General features: G+C 45.4%; 5 protein-coding genes and 3 non-coding genes across 8 annotated transcripts in view; 6 read left to right on the top strand and 2 right to left on the bottom strand.

The window, feature by feature from the left end:
• Nucleotides 1-2,010: 2,010 nt before the first annotated feature.
• LOC145739876 (histone H2A) lies at nt 2,011-2,541 on the bottom strand. Its single transcript, XM_081995215.1, has one exon. The coding sequence runs from the start codon at nt 2,455-2,457 to the stop codon at nt 2,080-2,082; it is 378 nt and encodes a 125-aa protein (XP_081851341.1). The 5' UTR covers nt 2,458-2,541; the 3' UTR covers nt 2,011-2,079.
• Nucleotides 2,542-7,687: 5,146 nt separating this feature from the next.
• Nucleotides 7,688-8,250, top strand: LOC145739874 (histone H2B). Its single transcript, XM_081995213.1, has one exon. The coding sequence runs from the start codon at nt 7,797-7,799 to the stop codon at nt 8,166-8,168; it is 372 nt and encodes a 123-aa protein (XP_081851339.1). The 5' UTR covers nt 7,688-7,796; the 3' UTR covers nt 8,169-8,250.
• Nucleotides 8,251-9,275: 1,025 nt separating this feature from the next.
• LOC145739875 (histone H3) lies at nt 9,276-9,858 on the bottom strand. Its single transcript, XM_081995214.1, has one exon. The coding sequence runs from the start codon at nt 9,779-9,781 to the stop codon at nt 9,371-9,373; it is 411 nt and encodes a 136-aa protein (XP_081851340.1). The 5' UTR covers nt 9,782-9,858; the 3' UTR covers nt 9,276-9,370.
• Nucleotides 9,859-9,954: 96 nt separating this feature from the next.
• On the top strand, nt 9,955-10,485 carry LOC145739877 (histone H4). The gene has a single exon (XM_081995216.1). It carries the CDS (start codon nt 10,072-10,074, stop codon nt 10,381-10,383), a length of 312 nt encoding a protein of 103 aa, XP_081851342.1. The 5' UTR covers nt 9,955-10,071; the 3' UTR covers nt 10,384-10,485.
• Nucleotides 10,486-11,752: 1,267 nt separating this feature from the next.
• On the top strand, nt 11,753-12,787 carry LOC145739873 (uncharacterized). The gene has a single exon (XM_081995212.1). It carries the CDS (start codon nt 11,866-11,868, stop codon nt 12,625-12,627), a length of 762 nt encoding a protein of 253 aa, XP_081851338.1. The 5' UTR covers nt 11,753-11,865; the 3' UTR covers nt 12,628-12,787.
• A 2,995-nt stretch (nt 12,788-15,782) lies between these two features.
• LOC145739919 (small subunit ribosomal RNA) lies at nt 15,783-17,708 on the top strand. The gene has a single exon (XR_014181271.1). It is a non-coding gene; the product is annotated as a small subunit ribosomal RNA (ribosomal RNA).
• Nucleotides 17,709-18,950: 1,242 nt separating this feature from the next.
• LOC145739925 (5.8S ribosomal RNA) lies at nt 18,951-19,105 on the top strand. The gene has a single exon (XR_014181277.1). It is a non-coding gene; the product is annotated as a 5.8S ribosomal RNA (ribosomal RNA).
• Nucleotides 19,106-19,664: 559 nt separating this feature from the next.
• LOC145739922 (large subunit ribosomal RNA) overlaps nt 19,665-20,000 on the top strand; it is a 3,989-nt gene continuing 3,653 nt past the window's right edge. Inside the window, exon 1 of the ribosomal RNA XR_014181274.1 lies at nt 19,665-20,000. This exon is cut by the window's right edge and continues 3,653 nt beyond it. This is a non-coding gene — a ribosomal RNA (large subunit ribosomal RNA).

Consider the following 20,000-nt stretch of genomic DNA (forward strand, 5'->3'; position numbering starts at 1 on the left):
TTCTAGACTTTTTTTTCTAGACTTTTTTTTCTAGACTTTTTTTTCTAGACTTTTTTTTCTAGACTTTTTTTTCTAGACTTTTTTTTCTAGGACTTTTTGGACCCCATAATGGCAAATTGTTGACAAAATGGCGAACGCGGATAAAGACCCGATTGTGTCTTTTCCGTCGTTCGCCTTTTTTACCACTCGTTTTCAAAGTCGAAATACATGGTATTCTTGACAAAATGGCGAACGCTGAGAAAGAAAATACGTCTCTCTCATCGTTCGCCTTTTTTACCACTCGTTTTCAAAGTCGAAATACATTGTATTCTTGACAAAATGGCGAAGGCGCCAAATAATCGTTGCTAATGACCAATAATTCTACCTTACCATCACGAAAATTTGTGACCTTGAACTAACTGATTACACTGTAAAACTACGAATATTTCGAAAAAATGGCGAAAGCGCCGGATTATCATTGCTAATGTCAACTTCTATCTTTCCTCATCGAACAGTTATGACCTTGACCTGATTTCACCGTAAAACAATCGAAATATCGACCGTCGAAGTCCAACTCTTGTTCCCTATTGACGGGTGAAATATCCACTAACATTTGCAAAAAATTGGCGAAAGCGCCGGATTATTATTGCTAATGACAACTTCTATCTTTCCTCATCGAACAATTATGACCTTGACCTGATTTCACCGTAAAACAATCGAAATATCGACCGTCGAAGTCCAACTCTTGTTCCCTATTGACGGGTGAAATATCCACTAACATTTGCAAAAAAAAATGGCGAAAGCGCCGGATTATCATTGCTAATGACAATTTCTATTTTTCCTCATCGAACAGTTGTGACCTTGACCTGATTTCACCGTAAAACAATCGAAATATCGACCGTCGAAGTCCAACTCTTGTTCCCTATTGACGGGTGAAATATCCACTAACATTTGCAAAAAAATGGCGAAAGCGCCGGATTATCATTGCTAATGACAATTTCTATTTTTCCTCATCGAACAGTTGTGACCTTGACCTGATTTCACCGTAAAACAATCGAAATATCGACCGTCGAAGTCCAACTCTTGTTCCCTATTGACGGGTGAAATATCCACTAACATTTGCAAAAAATTGGCGAAAGCGCCGGATTATTATTGCTAATGACAACTTCTATCTTTCCTCATCGAACAATTATGACCTTGACCTGATTTCACCGTAAAACAATCGAAATATCGACCGTCGAAGTCCAACTCTTGTTCCCTATTGACGGGTGAAATATCCACTAACATTTGCAAAAAAAAATGGCGAAAGCGCCGGATTATCATTGCTAATGACAATTTCTATTTTTCCTCATCGAACAGTTGTGACCTTGACCTGATTTCACCGTAAAACAATCGAAATATCGACCGTCGAAGTCCAACTCTTGTTCCCTATTGACGGGTGAAATATCCACTAACATTTGCAAAAAAATGGCGAAAGCGCCGGATTATCATTGCTAATGACAATTTCTATTTTTCCTCATCGAACAGTTGTGACCTTGACCTGATTTCACCGTAAAACAATCGAAATATCGACCGTCGAAGTCCAACTCTTGTTCCCTATTGACGGGTGAAATATCCACTAACATTTGCAAAAAAATGGCAAAAGCGCCGGATTATTAATGCTAATGACAACTTCTATCTTTCCTCATCGAACAGTTATGACCTTGACCTGATTTCACCGTAAAACTATCGAAATATCGACCGTCGAAGTCCAACTCTTGTTCCCTATTGACGGGTGAAATATCCACTAACATTTGCAAAAAAATGGCAAAAGCGCCGGATTATTAATGCTAATGACAACTTCTATCTTTCCTCATCGAACAGTTATGACCTTGACCTGATTTCACCGTAAAACTATCGAAGTCCGACTCTGGTAGCTTATATATATATGTATTTTTCAATGTCACGTGACATTTTCAAAAGTACCAAAATATAACGTTGTCTGTGTGTGATAAATAAGCAAATAAACGAATTTCCAAATTTCTAAACAAGTTGTGGTCCTTAAAAGGACCGTTGTTTATTTATTTTTTTCACATAACTGAATAACTAACCGTTATTACCTTACTTGGTCTTGCTGTCAGTTTTCTTGGGCAACAAAACGGCTTGGATGTTTGGAAGAACACCACCCTGAGCTATTGTCACACCCGATAACAGTTTGTTCAACTCTTCGTCATTACGGATCGCCAATTGCAAATGTCGGGGAATTATTCTGGTTTTTTTGTTGTCTCTTGCTGCGTTTCCAGCCAACTCGAGAACTTCGGCGGCTAAATATTCCATGACGGCCGCTAAATACACCGGTGCTCCCGCTCCGACTCTTTCGGCGTAGTTTCCCTTACGTAGCAAACGATGAATACGTCCCACCGGAAACTGAAGTCCCGCACGACTTGAACGCGACTTTGCCTTTCCCTTTACTTTACCACCTTTACCGCGTCCGGACATAGTTAAAAACTGTTTTTTTTTTCGATTTGACACAAAAAAAACGTAAACGTTGCCTTCTAGTGCACGTACGAGACTGATACCGTCGTCCCCGACTGGCCTATATTTATACTAAGCGGCGGACCAATCACGTCGCTCCGTTCGACAAAACCGAGTGGGCGGAGCTTGTAAACAGACTCGCTCGTCAGTTAAAAGGCGGCCGCCAGACCCGTTCACGTTCAGTTTACAGCGAGCATCGAGACGGAGCGGACCAGCCGACGGCGACACCCGAACCTACCCGAAGCGATTGAGTGAACTTGTGCGTTTTCTTTGTTTACTTTGTGTTTTTCAACACGAATTAAACATAAGTGAACCACGAACAGTATAGTAGTGCGCGACATACGAGTAGTAGTGTAGTGAGTAGTGAGTGAAGTGGAGAACATTAGTGTAAACCACGAGAAGACATCGAACAAAGAAAAAACCGACCAAGAACAAAGGAAACACGTGATCCTTTCACGTGTTTCAATCCCAAACAAAGGTAGCGTGGCACACTTGGAGAAATCCAAAATGTCGCGTGACCTTTCTATTGAGGATACCGGGCGTCTTGCCAACCGATATAAAGACGACCCTGAAAAGCTTTACGGACTGACGCAATTTCTACGCGAGCAGAACAAGCAACTTCTGCAGCGTGTAGAATTCCTCGAGAAAACCCTAGCGGAGCAGACCATCCTCTTAAAAGAGATAAGAGATGGACAACAAGACAAAGAAAAAACCACCGGACAAAGAAAAGGACGGAAACGGCCAAAACAAGAGAACGAGAAATCGGAATCTGAAAGCGAATCGGAGATGCAAATGAGCGATTCGGAGACACCGAGGAGTAGCCAGCAAAAGCTGGTGAATCCGACCACGCAAGTGGAAGGCTCGGCCGACGAAACGCCCGTTGCAACAGAGATAGAAAAAACCCCCAAAGTGCCACCAATCGTCCTAAAAAACGCTAATGATTGGACTGCCGTCTGTAACAAAATCAGAGACAGGAAGATCAATTACAACAAAGCCAAAATGACCGGCGTAGGCCTCGCCATCACCCCGGCGACGCCAAATGACTATCGCTCCCTAGCTAAAATGCTAAACGAGGACAAGAAGGAATTCCACACATACGCTCTCCCGGAAGACAAAACCGCCAGAGCCGTAATTAGAGGACTGCCACTCAACATTACGTGTGAGGAAATTACCATCGATCTTGCCAATCAAGGAGTAACCGCAGCGTCAGTCCAGCGCATGCGCAACCGACGAAGCAAACAGCCATTGCCGCTAGTCCTTGTTCAGACCACCAAAGAACAAAAAGACAAGCTTTTCCAAATCAACCGATGCTGCCACTTGGTCATCAGAATCGAGCCGCAGCGTCAGCCAACAGGGCCGAGCCAATGTCACCGTTGCCAGCAATTCGGACATTCGCAAGGATACTGCACCGCAGCGCCAAAATGCGTGAAATGCGGCGGAAACCACCATTCCGCAGAATGCCAGAAATCACGCGATACTCCAGCGAAATGTGCGAACTGCAACGGACAACACCCCGCCAGTTACCGAGGGTGCGCAAGATACGCCGCGGTTATCCAAAAACCAGCGCCGACCAAACAAACCCCAAGAACAGCGCCAGCGGCGAAACCAGCGGCGTCGGCCCGCCAGAGCGGCAAAAGCTTCGCCGACGCGGCGAAAGCTGGAAAAACCAACAGCGGAGCTCCGAGACAAAAGCCCGTCGCCCCTCCTGCCCAACCAATCATGGACTTTACCGCCATGATGCAGCAGATGCAACAAATGTACTCCGCCATGAGTACATTTTTCGCGCAACTGCCGCCAATGAATAAGACGAACTAAATGTTCGCACACCGGACAGCATCATTCCTGCAGATAATGTCATGGAACATCAATGGCATCAAGACCCGGAAAACCGAACTAGCGGAAATTTTATTACGCCTAGAAGTGGACGTCGCCGCCATACAGGAGACGCACTTACGGTTAACAGACCAATTCGGGATCCCAGGATATGCTGTCTACAGGAGGGACAGAGTAACCGCTCGACGCCCAGCAGGAGGCGTCGCCCTGCTAGTGAAACGCTCCATTCCACATGCCGAGCTGCCTCCATTAGACACCACTACAATGGAAGCAGTCGCAGTTGAAATCGCAACCTCAGCAGGAACGCTCAGGATTTGCTCCTGCTATCAACCCCCGCGGGAGCAACTTGAAGAAAACGATCTGGAAATCATCCTGTTTCGTAGACAACGAGGACAACACGTTGCCATTGGTGATTTCAACGCTAAATCGGAGCAGTGGAACTGCAGGAGACACAACAGAAGAGGGACAGAGCTCGAAACTTTCCTGGAACGTAGAGAGGACGTAGACGTGCTAGCACCGGTCGAACCCACGCACTTCAGTAACAACGGAGTAAACGACGTGATTGATTTTGCGCTCATTCGCAATCCTGCAATGGGCCTAGAAATCACAGCCACAAATGAAGGTTCGTCCGACCACAATCCAGTCCTCCTAACACTGGGCGAAAAGGAAAACCAGCAAGAAGCGACATTCACCAGCAGAACAACAGACTGGGAAAAATACAGAGAAATCCTGCAGCGAGATTTTCCACCGATTCCTCGACTCGAACACCGTCAGGAAATCGAAGATGCTATTTTAGCACTGGAAAACGCCATAAAAGCAGCGATAGAGGCCAGCACCACCACAAAACGCCGGCCAATAATCAACAACTACCTTGCTGGTATACCAGAAGCTACAAAACAGCTTATCCGGGAAAGGAGACGAGCGAAAAGAACCGCAATCAGGACAAACGATCCCGCCGACAGAAACCTCCTGAACCAACTAAACAGGAGGGTAAAGGCCGCCCTGCAAGAACACCGAGACAAGCAGTGGCAGGAACACCTAGAAACGCTGAACGCGCAAGACCGCAGCGTCTGGAAAACATGCAGAGCGCTAAAGAAAAAGAGAAAGCCAATTCCGCCTCTGCATGGACAAAACGGGATTGTTTACCTGAACGAGGACAAAGCAGAAACATTCGCTGACTGCCTGGAGCGACAGTTTCAAGAAAACGACACTGACGATCTTGAAGCCGAGCAATGGGAAACCGAAGTCGAAAGAAGAGCCAGAAACATCAACAGGCTGCCGGACAACACCCAAATCCGACACGCCTCGCCTGAAGAGCTCCGAGACATACTACGGAGCCTAAATCCACGTAAGGCACCAGGATGCGATGGGATTGGAAACATACCGCTCAAAAAACTGCCAAGACAACCACTAGTCGCCCTAACCAACATTATCAACGCGGCGCTGCGACTGCAGTACTTTCCGGACAGATGGAAAGCGGCAGATGTGATTTTGTTTCCAAAACCAGACAAAGACCACCTATTTCCCCAGAACTATCGGCCAATCAGCCTTTTGCCATGTATGGGGAAACTAGCAGAAATAGTCATCCTAAAAAGGCTCAAAGAGACCGAAGAAGAACTGAAGATCATCCCAGATGAACAGTTCGGATTCAGACACGGCCACTCGACAGAACAACAAGTCCTCCGAATGGTTGAGTTCATTACCAGTGGATTCAACAACAAGGTAGCAACTGGAGCAGTCCTGTTAGACGTATCGAAAGCCTTCGATCGCGTCTGGCACAAAGGACTACTCATCAAGATGCTGGACGCCGGTTTCCCAACCAGCCAAGTTAAACTGGTGAAGTCATTCCTGAACGCGCGACGATTTAGAGTCAAGACAGAAGGCGTCTTCTCCACATACAGAGAGATGGCAGCAGGGGTACCGCAGGGGGCAGTCCTCTCACCATTCCTGTACAATATCTACAACAGCGATATACCGCGCGCGGCAGGAAGCAACCTGGCATTATACGCCGACGACACCGCAATACTGGTCAAATCCAGAAATGCCAGGCTACTCACCAGAAAACTCCAAAGCGAAATCGAGACTCTGGAAAAGTGGTGCGCCAGATGGAAAATACAGCTAAACGCCGCCAAAACACAAGCCATCATGTTTACCAAGAGGCGAAAAATAAGACCAGAAACCAACCTCCAAGTCCAAGAGGAGGAAATTCCATGGCGCAACACCGCGACATACCTCGGAGTAGAACTAGACAAGACACTAACATGGAAGTGTCACACCGAAAAAGCTCGGGCGAAAGCAAAGCTTGCCCGGGCTCAACTCTACCCAGTCATCGGTAGAAACAACAAAACCAGCGTAAAGACTAAGCTGACTCTCATCAGGACGATCATCCAACCGCACCTTACGTACGCCTCCGCGGCCTGGGGCTACGCAGCGAAATCCCACTTGAAACGCCTTCAAGCAGTGGAAAACATAGCGCTAAGAGCAGCAGTCGACGCCCCGTGGTATGTCAGAAACGACACCATCACCAGAGATCTCAAATACAAGACAGCGACAGTCATAATCAAAGAGCACGCCCAAAAACTCTTTGCAATAATGGCAGAACACCAGAATCCACTCATCAGAGCTGCGATAGACTACGATCCAGAAATGGAAGCCCCCCACAAACGGCCACGACATCAGCTGCTGGACGATAGATGACAGCGCTGAACACCCGATTATGACAACCTCCCGGATTTGACGATAAACACCCGATGAAACCCTAACCTCAATCTTGAGGTTAGTATTTTATTAATCGTTCTGTTTAGTTACAGGTGACAGCCAAGACCATCCAACCAAGATGAGGACCCCCCCCTCCTACAAGACTTTCCCCCCGGGTGGCGAGAATTTATTCTCAAAACTTGGGTATAACCCAATCCGTAGTTAACTCGGTGTTAACCGGGCGCTGACTACACCTCCCAGATTTCCCCCCGCCGGCCCAAAAGCCTAGGGTAAGGAAATCGACCTCCACTCCTCCGATCCAAACTCCTCACAAATATTCTTGGATGTAAAATGGTTAGCTCACTAACCAATTGAACATCCAAAAATATGCCAAGACCTCCACCAGGAAGACCAGCTGACGAAGAAAGAAAAAAGCAAGACAAGAAGAGCGCAGAAGAGCCCCGCTGTCAGCCGGGGCATCTCCTTACCCAGGACAGGAGACGCCGTTGCAACTCTGACATTCCCGAAAGGGAAATGGCAGTTTTGTTATCGGAGTCTTCTTCCAGACCTTTCCTTTTGGTCTACAGCGATGGGAGAGTAAAAAGCAGTAATCTTGCTTAACTCGCTTATCTGAGACCGCTTTAAAGTCATAAATAATGGCGCGCCGTTCACGTTCAGTCTGTATTCGAGCGTCTTGTCGTGTCGTGTGTTGTTTTGTCAATTTTTGTGAGTTTTGTTTGTCTGTTTGTGATTCGTCACTAGTAAAAAGAACCATGCCACCGAAAACTAGCGGTAAAGCAGCAAAGAAGGCCGGCAAGGCCCAGAAAAACATTTCGAAAAGCGACAAAAAGAAAAAGCGCAGGAGGAAGGAAAGCTACGCTATCTACATTTACAAGGTATTGAAACAAGTACATCCCGACACTGGAATTTCGAGTAAAGCCATGTCCATTATGAACTCGTTCGTCAACGATATTTTCGAACGGATTGCTGCTGAAGCTTCTCGATTGGCCCACTACAACAAAAGATCGACCATCACGAGCAGAGAAATTCAGACTGCCGTCAGGCTGTTATTGCCCGGTGAGTTAGCCAAACACGCAGTCAGTGAAGGAACAAAAGCCGTCACGAAATACACTAGCTCCAAGTAAATAGTTTTTCGACCGTAGGTACACTATCCTGTATTAAAAAAAAAACCAACAACAAAATCGGCTCTTCTCAGAGCCACAAAAATGTTGAACTAAAAAAAAAGAATTTCGTTTATATACGACCTATTCTGTTAGATAAGAAATATCGGTCAAAACGTGCTTATCGGTGTTTTTCGATCTAGATAACAAATATTGGTCAAAACGTGCTTTTCGGTCTTTTCCGATCTAGACAAGAAATATCGATCAAAACGTGCTTATCGGTCTTTTCCGATCTAGATAAGAAATATAGGTCAAAACGTGCTTATCGGCGTAAGATACTGATATTTTATAAAGTCACGTTTTTCGAACTTTGTCGGAATGATCATAAATCGATTTATTTCACCGACTGAGAAATAGTGAATTCAGTCAGTATCTAAATAAAACCCGCACCGAGTGCAATTTCTACTGATATTGGTAGAAATAAGATTGTAAAAACGACTTTCAATCACGTCACGATAAGTAACGGATCGTAAAAAGGTAAGGGCACGTATATTGTTATCACGTCCAATTACCAAAAAAGCAGATAAGTAACGGATCGTAAAAAGGTAAGGGCACGTATATTGTTATCACGTCCAATCTCCAAAAAAGCAGATAAGGATAGGATCGTAAAAAGGTAAGGGCACGTATATTGTTATCATGTCCAATCTCCAAAAGAGCTGATAAGTAACGGATCGTAAAAAAAGGTAAGGGCACGTATATTGTTATCGTGTCCAATCTCCAAAAAAGCAGATAAGGATAGGATCGTAAAAAGGTAAGGGCACGTATATTGTTATCATGTCCAATATCCAAAAGAGCTGATAAGTAACGGATCGTAAAAAAAGGTAAGGGCACGTATATTGTTATCGTGTCCAATCTCCAAAAAAGCAGATAAGGATGGGATAGTAAAAAACTAACCTATCTGAGTATGTATTATCTCTCAGCTTTGATACAATACACACCACTGTGATCCTACTTGTACTTAATTAGTATACCTATATACCTATACACACTGTACCACAACAAAAAGTGTTATAATAAAATAAATTGGTAGAAATAAGATTGTAAAAACGACTTTCAATCACGTCAAGTATGTTGTGGTTCTTAAAAGAACCGTTTTTTTTTTTTGTTGTCGTTTGTTCACGTCAATAAATCGTCGTTACGGGTTTTGGAAGGTGTCTCGTTCAAATTTAAGCTCGTTCACCTCTGATGCGTCGTGCCAATTGGATGTCCTTCGGCATGATGGTCACCCTTTTGGCGTGAATGGCGCAAAGGTTAGTGTCTTCGAATAAACCGACGAGATAAGCTTCGCTCGCTTCTTGCAGTGCCATTACGGCGGAACTTTGGAATCGCAAGTCGGTCTTGAAATCCTGGGCGATTTCTCTGACTAGACGTTGAAATGGTAATTTCCTGATTAACAATTCGGTACTCTTCTGGTAGCGACGAATTTCACGCAGAGCTACGGTTCCGGGCCTGTAACGATGAGGTTTTTTCACGCCACCCGTAGCGGGAGCACTTTTTCGGGCCGCCTTAGTGGCCAGTTGTTTCCTTGGAGCCTTTCCTCCAGTAGATTTACGCGCGGTCTGCTTTGTACGGGCCATTTTATTGTTATTTTAGATAAATCACTAACGATACGCACTCGAACGCGATTAGGCACTGTCTGACGCGTCGAGATATCGAGCTCCGGTTTTGTTGGGTCGGCTCTGGCGCCGATTGGTCGAAACAGTACAAAGGGGGCGGAGCTTAGCGAAGGAAACAAAACCGGGTCGACGTCGGAGTTCTCGATCAGTTCTCGGCGTACCTTGTTGCAGTAACGTGCTCGTCGTTGTCGTGTCCATTGGTGTTTTTTGTGTTTTTGTGTGTGTAAGAGTATTATTAAAAGCTTTACAAAATGACTGGACGTGGTAAAGGAGGAAAAGGATTGGGTAAAGGTGGCGCAAAACGTCATCGTAAAGTTCTTCGTGATAACATCCAAGGTATTACGAAGCCAGCTATTAGACGATTGGCTCGACGTGGTGGAGTAAAACGTATATCAGGTTTGATTTACGAGGAAACTCGTGGTGTGCTAAAAGTTTTCTTGGAAAACGTGATCAGAGATGCGGTCACCTACACTGAACACGCCAAAAGGAAAACTGTCACCGCTATGGACGTCGTTTACGCTTTAAAACGACAGGGACGTACTCTGTACGGTTTTGGAGGTTAAATAAACTGTTATTTTTGATAATTAATTAATGCCCATGCATGATAATGACGTCTCTGCCGTGCTGATTGCAAAAAAAAAATCGGTTCTTTTAAGAACCACAAACCTTAAAAAAAAAGAAACATCGTTTTACTTGAGGTACATACCTTTGTTGTGTGGGGTTGCTTATGGTTTTGTTCAAGTTTTGTGTAAGAAAACGAACAAAATCGGTTACTTAAGGTACATACCTACCACCTCCTGACCCCTTATGTTGTGTGATTGATTGTTTTTGTTTTTCCTTCGTGTTTTTAGTTGGCAAACGATCAATGAGTATACACATACCTACCTACTTTGTTGGAAAGGTTTTTTTTTTCTTTTGCGTTTTGTGTTAGAAAACGAACAAAATCGGTTACTTAAGGTACATACCTACCACCTCCTGACCACTTGTGTGATTGTTTTTGTTTTTCCTTCGTGTTTTTAGTTGGCAAACGTTCAATGAGTATACACATACCTACCTACTTTGTTGGAAAGGTTTTTTTTTTTCTTTTGCGTTTTGTGTTAGAAAACGAACAAAATCGGTTACTTAAGGTACATACCTACCACCTCCTGACCACTTGTGTGATTGTTTTTGTTTTTCCTTCGTGTTTTTAGTTGGCAAACGTTCAATGAGTGTACACATACCTACCTACTTTGTTGGAAAGGTTTTTTTTTTTCTTTTGCGTTTTGTGTTAGAAAACGAACAAAATCAATTGGTTACTTAATAATAGCATATTACGATATTAAATGGCAAAAGGAAGCCGCGTACATTTGTAAATTTTCTGCCCGACCGAAACGGATAAATATAATATATCGTTTCTATACGTTTATTGCGTTGCGTAGGTATAGAAGAAAAATCATAACGAAAAAGACAATGTTGAACCGAAACTCGAGTTAGTTTTGACGGTGCAAATTCTGTGGCGACATGCGACCGGTTAAACATTTTTTTTTCAATTAAGGCGTATACTACTACGTTTGCGTTCGTTTTGCACGTGAGAATATGAACGATTGCACTTATTAATGGCTAAAAAACGTCAATAAACGTTTATTTTATTATATTTTTGTTCAAGTAAAGTACGAAAGTGTTTAGGAATAGCGAGACTGGTCACTTTCCAAGCGATATTTTACATTAATATCGTAATCGGACATAGTACAGAGCCCGCCTATCTTGTAGCTTATAGTTTTGGAAAAGTTTTCGAACGACGATTAAGTGAAAAATGCGTTTTTCTATATTAAAATAATCGACTAGAAACCAACTTGAGTAACATACAGGCGGCATAAACGACGTCGAACCGTGTCGGCTGACGGAGGCGCACCGTTCCGTACTCCGCACGACCCCTAAACAAAAGTCGACGCAAACATTTTTCTCTCTCATTTCGCAGTAAACCATTGTCTTTAGCACGTACGATCGTCGGTCTGTGTTTGTTTTGTGTTTTTTCTATATCGAGTGTTTTTTTATTCGTTCGTATCATGGCCGATAACGACGCAGCGCCTGTAGCATCCACTCCGCCGGCTAGTTCGCCGTCGAAAAAGGAAAAAAAAACGAAAAATCCCCGTTCGAAGCCGAGCCATCCTCCGACTTCAGAAATGGTAACGAACGCTATCAAGGGATTGAAAGAGCGTGGTGGATCATCACTGCAGGCCATCAAGAAATACATAGCTGCCAACTATAAAGTGGACGCGGAAAAAGTAGCCCCATTTATCAAAAAATATCTGAAAGCGGCCGTAGCGAACGGTGCGCTAGTGCAAACGAAAGGTAAGGGAGCGTCGGGATCGTTTAAATTGTCCGCTGTCGGTTCGGGATCGGCAAAACAACCTGCTAGCGCAGAAAAGAAAAAAGTTACGAAAAAGGCGGCTAGTAAAAAATCGCCTTCGAAACCGATCAGTGAAAAAGTGAAATCAAAAACGGTTGTTAGGACGAAAAAATCTGCTGCTGCTGCCGCCGCCGCCGCCGCTGGAGCTGAAAAGAAAACCGCCGCCGTAGCAGTTTCGACTACTACGACGAAAAGTCGTGCCGCTCCGTCCGAAAAGAAAGCAGCGGCTAAGAAAACTGCCGCCCAAGTTGCAACCGTTACCGTGACCGCTACTACGCCGAAGAAATCTCCTTCCAAGGCGAAGAAATCAAACAAAGCTGGACCGACCAAAAAACCGAAAGCTCCCAAACCAAAAACCGCAAAGTCTACTGCCGCTGCCAAGGCGAAAAAAACGACTTCACCCAAAAAGAAGAAGTAATTTGTCGTGGTTGACGCCGTGGTTGGTTTTCGGCTGCAAGAATGCAACTGCTACGTCCGATACGTGTCGCAGATCTCGTCGTACATACTATGTTATCAGGTACATATCGGCTACTGGAGTCTACGACTCATATAACAAAAGGTTCTTTTCAGAACCACAAGTTTGAAAAAGCGAAAGATTAATACGTTAGATTTAAAATTTATTAAAGGCTTAATCAATGTTAGTTACAATTACATGTTTTGCTTTATTATCGTGTGATGCTATTAAGAGAATCATAGCTAGTCCCGCCGTTTACCATCACAATTGACATTGTTCAACAATAATCGAATGTTACATCAACGATATACGTAATGTATTACATTACGAGTTCTTGCCTTTAGTAAAAGTTAAAAAAGTTTGGCGACTGATTACCGGCCGGAGACGCGGTATCACTTCCGTGTGCACTTCTCCGCTCCGTAACCCTTCGTTTTTTTATCGGCCGGAGACGCGGTATCACACCTTTTTACGATCCGTTTCTTATCTGTTTATGTGGTAATTGGACGTGATAAAAATATACGTGCCCTTTACCTTTTTACGATCCTATCCTTATCTGCTTTTTTGGAGATTGGACGTGATAACAATATACGTGCCCTTACCTTTTTACGATACGTTACTTATCTGCTTTTTTGGAGATTGGACGTGATAACAATATACGTGCCCTTACCTTTTTACGATACGTTACTTATCTGCTTTTTTGGAGATTGGACGTGATAACAATATACGTGCCCTTACCTTTTTACGATACGTTACTTATCTGCTTTTTTGGAGATTGGACGTGATAACAATATACGTGCCATTACCTTTTTACGATACGTTACTTATCTGCTTTTTTGGAGATTGGACGTGATAACAATATACGTGCCCTTACCTTTTTACGATACGTTACTTATCTGCTTTTTTGGAGATTGGACGTGATAACAATATACGTGCCCTTACCTTTTTACGATCCTATCCTTATCTGCTTTTTTGGAGATTGGACGTGATAACAATATACGTGCCCTTACCTTTTTACGATACGTTACTTATCTGCTTTTTTGGAGATTGGACGTGATAACAATATACGTGCCCTTACCTTTTTACGATCCTATCCTTATCTGCTTTTTTGGAGATTGGACGTGATAACAATATACGTGCCCTTACCTTTTTACGATCCTATCCTTATCTGCTTTTTTGGAGATTGGACGTGATAACAATATACGTGCCCTTACCTTTTTACGATCCTATCCTTATCTGCTTTTTTGGAGATTGGACGTGATAACAATATACGTGCCCTTACCTTTTTACGATACGTTACTTATCTGCTTTTTTGGAGATTGGACGTGATAACAATATACGTCCCCTTACCTTTTTACGATCCTATCCTTATCTGCTTTTTTGGAGATTGGACGTGATAACAATATACGTGCCCTTACCTTTTTACGTTCCGTTAATAATCGTTTTTACAACCCTTTATTTTTACGCCCCCTTATCGATTAAGTAACATATAACCCGAAAATCGATCGAAAAATGTGACGATCGACCGAAGCGAGACTACCCATCGACGGTATAGTTCGGATCGAGCCAGACGGCCGGACGTGCAATCGAAAGGGTTAGGCGCCTGACTTCCGGCCGGAGTCGCGATATAAACTCCGGTCGCTTTAACGTGGAGTTTCCGGTCTGCGACTGGTCTCCCGCCTGGAAGCGAGTGGGTCCTCTAAGTCCGTTGATTTCCGATAGCGATTGTTAATTATGTGAATTAAAAGTTTCGTTCGTCGGATTCTTCGTGTGACTGGTCGACGATATAGACTACTCGAGCCCCTTCCGAGTTCCGTTTCTTTTCGATGCGGCGGACGTATTTCTTCTCGCTTTTTGGGGAGATAGCCGACGCGCTGAATTTTCGGAACAGTTCCTACAGCGAGATCGCGGACTCGGTGAGCGTGGTATGCGTTACGGTCCAAATGCGATTAAACCATAGCACGAATGCCGTTTTCTTTTTTAGAATCCGGAAGAGTGCTTTAACATTTGCGATAACTCTCTACGTTCCGAGCGAGAATATTTTTAATATAGACGTAACGATCTTTCGAGATTCCCGTGTCGCTTTCAATCTAGCGAAGGGTCGAGAGAATGTCGTGAGGTCAGATGTCGAGCGACGTTTTACGTTAATACGCGTATCCGAAAGCAGCGTCTCTTTCTGCGTATCGTACATGCGGAAGCGAAAGGGCTGGGCTGCATATTCGGTAAATAAAAACGCGTTTGTTGACGGAGTCGTAACGACGAATTATTGTATATAATCACCGAAAAAAGACGAAAACTCTAGTCGTATGTTCGATGTGTCGACCGATAATTTCTGGCAGTGTTGAAGCGCATATACAGACACACAAAGATGCAGAAGTAGTTGACAAACGATAAAACGACGATAACGATGATCTTAGAAAGTAGCGATGATGACGATGACCCACCGATTACATAAAAATCGAGGCATCGAACAAACGTCGTCGTATTCTAAGTAGTTGTCGTCGACGTTACACATGTCGATAATGATAATGCGTCGTGTCTGTCGCCTTCTCTTAAAATTGCTAGTATCGAGACGACGCCAATGTATATACGACTACAAAAGAGTTTCGACTTAAAGGCGACGTATGTTTACCGAGCGTGGCATCTCGAACGGTTCATATCCGCTTCTTGACGCACAAATCACGCCAGGAACGCTTCGTTCCTTTTTTGTCGACGTCTTCTCTACTACGATAATAATATGGCGTTAACGACAAAGTGTAAAGGCGAGTAAGAAACTATTTTCTAAAAACTCGCTTTAATTTTGTCGTGTCATGATTTGTCGTAGTAGTGGGACGCTGTTCGTCGAACGTATGTCACGAGTAATAGCAGAGCGACGTCATTGTTGTTATTGTTGTCGTAGTCGTCGTCGTTGTCGCCATCGTCTATATGGTCGATCGTCTATCTCTTTTCTATCTAGTCTTAAACCACCCGTGCAGGTCGTTGGTTGACAGAGAAGAATAAGCTTGTTGTGACGATCCTTTATACGATATGACTGGTACAACACAGACTCGACGACTCGGCACGAGACGGCACGATCGATCGCTCGCTCGCTCTAGCGCAACGTTTCGATGGATAAGAACAGCTCCCTGGTTGATCCTGCCAGTAGTCATATGCTTGTCTCAAAGATTAAGCCATGCATGTCTCAGTACAAGCCAAATTAAGGTGAAACCGCGAAAGGCTCATTAAATCAGTTATGGTTCCTTAGATCGTACCCACACTTACTTGGATAACTGTGGTAATTCTAGAGCTAATACATGCAAACAGAGCTCCGACCGGAGACGGAAGGAGTGCTTTTATTAGATCAAAACCAATCGGTGGCGGGTTCGCTCGTCATCGTACAACTTGGTGACTCTGAATAACTTTACGCTGATCGCACGGTCCTAGCACCGGCGACGCATCTTTCAAATGTCTGCCTTATCAACTGTCGATGGTAGGTTCTGCGCCTACCATGGTTGTAACGGGTAACGGGGAATCAGGGTTCGATTCCGGAGAGGGAGCCTGAGAAACGGCTACCACATCCAAGGAAGGCAGCAGGCGCGCAAATTACCCACTCCCGGCACGGGGAGGTAGTGACGAAAAATAACGATACGGGACTCATCCGAGGCCCCGTAATCGGAATGAGTACACTCTAAACCCTTTAACGAGGATCAATTGGAGGGCAAGTCTGGTGCCAGCAGCCGCGGTAATTCCAGCTCCAATAGCGTATATTAAAGTTGTTGCGGTTAAAAAGCTCGTAGTCGAATTTGTGTCTCGCGCCGCTGGTTCATCGTCCGCGGTGTTAACTGGCGAGTCGCGAGACGTCCTGCCGGTGGGCTTAGCTCGCGAGGGCGGCCCAACTCAATCCTGCCGCGGTGCTCTTCATTGAGTGTCGAGGTGGGCCGGCACGTTTACTTTGAACAAATTAGAGTGCTTAAAGCAGGCTAAAACTTCGCCTGAATACTGTGTGCATGGAATAATGGAATAGGACCTCGGTTCTATTTTGTTGGTTTTCGGAACCCCGAGGTAATGATTAATAGGAACGGATGGGGGCATTCGTATTGCGACGTTAGAGGTGAAATTCTTGGATCGTCGCAAGACGGACAGAAGCGAAAGCATTTGCCAAAAACGCTTTCATTGATCAAGAACGAAAGTTAGAGGTTCGAAGGCGATCAGATACCGCCCTAGTTCTAACTTTAAACGATGCCAGCTAGCGATCCGCCGACGTTCCTCCGATGACTCGGCGGGCAGCTTCCGGGAAACCAAAGCTTTTGGGTTCCGGGGGAAGTATGGTTGCAAAGCTGAAACTTAAAGGAATTGACGGAAGGGCACCACCAGGAGTGGAGCCTGCGGCTTAATTTGACTCAACACGGGAAACCTCACCAGGCCCGGACACCGGAAGGATTGACAGATTGAGAGCTCTTTCTTGATTCGGTGGGTGGTGGTGCATGGCCGTTCTTAGTTGGTGGAGCGATTTGTCTGGTTAATTCCGATAACGAACGAGACTCTAGCCTGCTAACTAGGCGTATTTTGACATCCTAAAGGCCGGCCGGCTTCGGGGTTCGCTTCGTTGTCGTGCTCGGTTTTTACTGTCGGCGTACAAACATTTCTTCTTAGAGGGACAGGCGGCTTCTAGCCGCACGAGATTGAGCAATAACAGGTCTGTGATGCCCTTAGATGTTCTGGGCCGCACGCGCGCTACACTGAAGGAATCAGCGTGTCCTCCCTGGCCGAGTGGCCCGGGTAACCCGCTGAACCTCCTTCGTGCTAGGGATTGGGGCTTGCAATTGTTCCCCATGAACGAGGAATTCCCAGTAAGCGCGAGTCATAAGCTCGCGTTGATTACGTCCCTGCCCTTTGTACACACCGCCCGTCGCTACTACCGATTGAATGATTTAGTGAGGTCTTCGGACCGATACGCGATGGCGTTTCGGCGTCGTCGATGTGTCTGGGAAGATGACCAAACTTGATCATTTAGAGGAAGTAAAAGTCGTAACAAGGTTTCCGTAGGTGAACCTGCGGAAGGATCATTACAGTGTGATTAAATTACACGTTTGAAGAGTCTTCGGGGTGAGGAGGGGAGAGTATTGTTGCGATCGCATTGAAACGATTTATCTTTCTCTCTTTCTCTAGCTCTCTCACTTAGACTCTTCTGAAATTTTGAACTAAGCTGCTTCGGCTCGCATTATTCTGTGTGGTGTCGACCAAAACACGCGAACGCGTGCTCCGACCGTTGTAAGAACGTCCGTATCGAAGGTCCGGTTTCCGGTCGACGACAATTAAACTCGTAGAATCGCACGTTATTTTGATGTGCCGATAACGAGTAAGTTCGTCGCTGTGGAATGCGGTTGCCAATCGAACTGGTTGACGTTTTGTGGTTTTGCGGAGCGGTATATACGCGATCGAAACGTGTAGGCATCGTTGATCGGATTGCGAGCGTCGCAACGTGAAACGAGCTTCCTCTGTGTTGTCGTTCGACGTTCGTCGACGTTTATCGTCATCATAATCATTGTCGTTGCATCGTCGCAAGTGTCGTCGTCCGTCGCTTCGTACGTATGCGAGAGAGATGACCACTCTAAACTCGACACCGTTAGTGAAATACGTGTGACGAGAGAGTGTGGCCACATCTCCTCGCTGGTAGAAGTGCAATGTGACAGACAGACAGACAGAAGACGACAATGACGATGACGTACGCGACGTATCGTACGTGTACGACAAACGTATAGAGTGAAGAAACGACACGTCTAAACATTTCGACGAGAGACTTTGAAGAAGAGAGGTCTAGAGCGTCGTCAAGCGTTAACGGAATTCTGAAAACGCGAACGTACTCGGTCTAAACGAGAGATTATGTATGTGTGGGTACTGCGGCCGTGCGGATCGATCAAAGTTCCTGCGCGTATGCACGTTTAAAGATTTACGCCCGCACGCAGAGAAAATCTCTCCCGAGACGATCGCGTCCGTCGATACGCTTCGGCGCACGATTAAAGGACCGCTGTTCGGTCTCTCCGTCGAAGCGGGCGCCTTTCGGTGTTTTATTACCGATAAGTAGCGCTCTTGCGACGTACGCATAAATAAAATAACACCTACCTTTTGAATAATATGGCAGGCGTTAATATGCGATAGAAACGTCCGACGAAAGAGCGCTTAATCGGTATACGAAACTGTATCGAAAGGCGTCCGTTTTTTGCCAACAATGGTCACCCGTAAATCGTTTGCTTCGATACACGTCGCTCGACGACGACTCGTCGCTATAAAACGAACGTTTTCTAAAAGATTACCCTAAACGGTGGATCACTTGGCTCGTGGGTCGATGAAGAACGCAGCTAATTGCGCGTCAACTTGTGAACTGCAGGACACATGAACATCGACAATTCGAACGCACATTGCGGTCCTCGGATTCTGTTCCCGGACCACTCCTGGCTGAGGGTCGTGTCTATTTTAAAGACTGCTCGGTGCTCGATCGTCGCAACAAACGACGAACGCACGCAGAGCGAGTTGAACGTATGACGCACGTAATCGAAGAGACGCTACGCCTCGATAATGAGGCGATGCGTTCGATAAGGTGCGACGTTCGAAAACGCGATAGCGGTTCGACGATCTTAAAGCTCGCTCGGTAGATTTCGGCGATGGACGATGAAATAAACGACTTCCGTTAGCTAAACCGACGAGCGATCGCTTCGAACGTAAAGCGCGCGTTTGTACGCGTCGCCGACGACACATCCAACACACTATATGACGAACGAGCGGAATGGCTTAGCACGCTTTGCCGAAGCGCGTACGTAGGAACGATCGTCGTGTCCGATATCATCTCTATGATACGAGTTGAAGAAGACGTCGGATCGATGCTACGATTTAAACGCGGTATCGGAGTGCGTCGCCTTCGATTGTAAAAGCTCGTCCGGTCTTGTGTGAACGCGATAGTTTGTCCGTTGGCGATCGAAACGCGTACGAACGATTTTGGCGCACCAAAATACATTATATTATTTTTTCGACCTCAGAGCAGGTGAGACTACCCGCTGAATTTAAGCATATTATTAAGCGGAGGAAAAGAAACTAACTAGGATTCCCTCAGTAGCTGCGAGCGAACAGGGAAGAGCCCAGCACCGAATCCCGCGGCCGACATCGGGCGCCGGGAAATGTGGTGTTCGGGAGGGTCCATTATCTCGAGATCGCGCGGCGCGTCCAAGTCCTTCTTGAACGGGGCCATAGCCCATAGAGGGTGCCAGTCCCGTAGCGACCGTTGCCGATAGCGAGAGGATCTCTCCTTAGAGTCGGGTTGCTTGAGAGTGCAGCCCTAAGTGGGTGGTAAACTCCATCTAAGGCTA

This window comes from Ips typographus, unplaced genomic scaffold, assembly GCF_016097725.1.
Source record: "Ips typographus isolate SLU unplaced genomic scaffold, UJ_Ityp_2.0 IpsContig76, whole genome shotgun sequence".
NCBI lineage: Eukaryota > Metazoa > Arthropoda > Insecta > Coleoptera > Curculionidae > Ips > Ips typographus.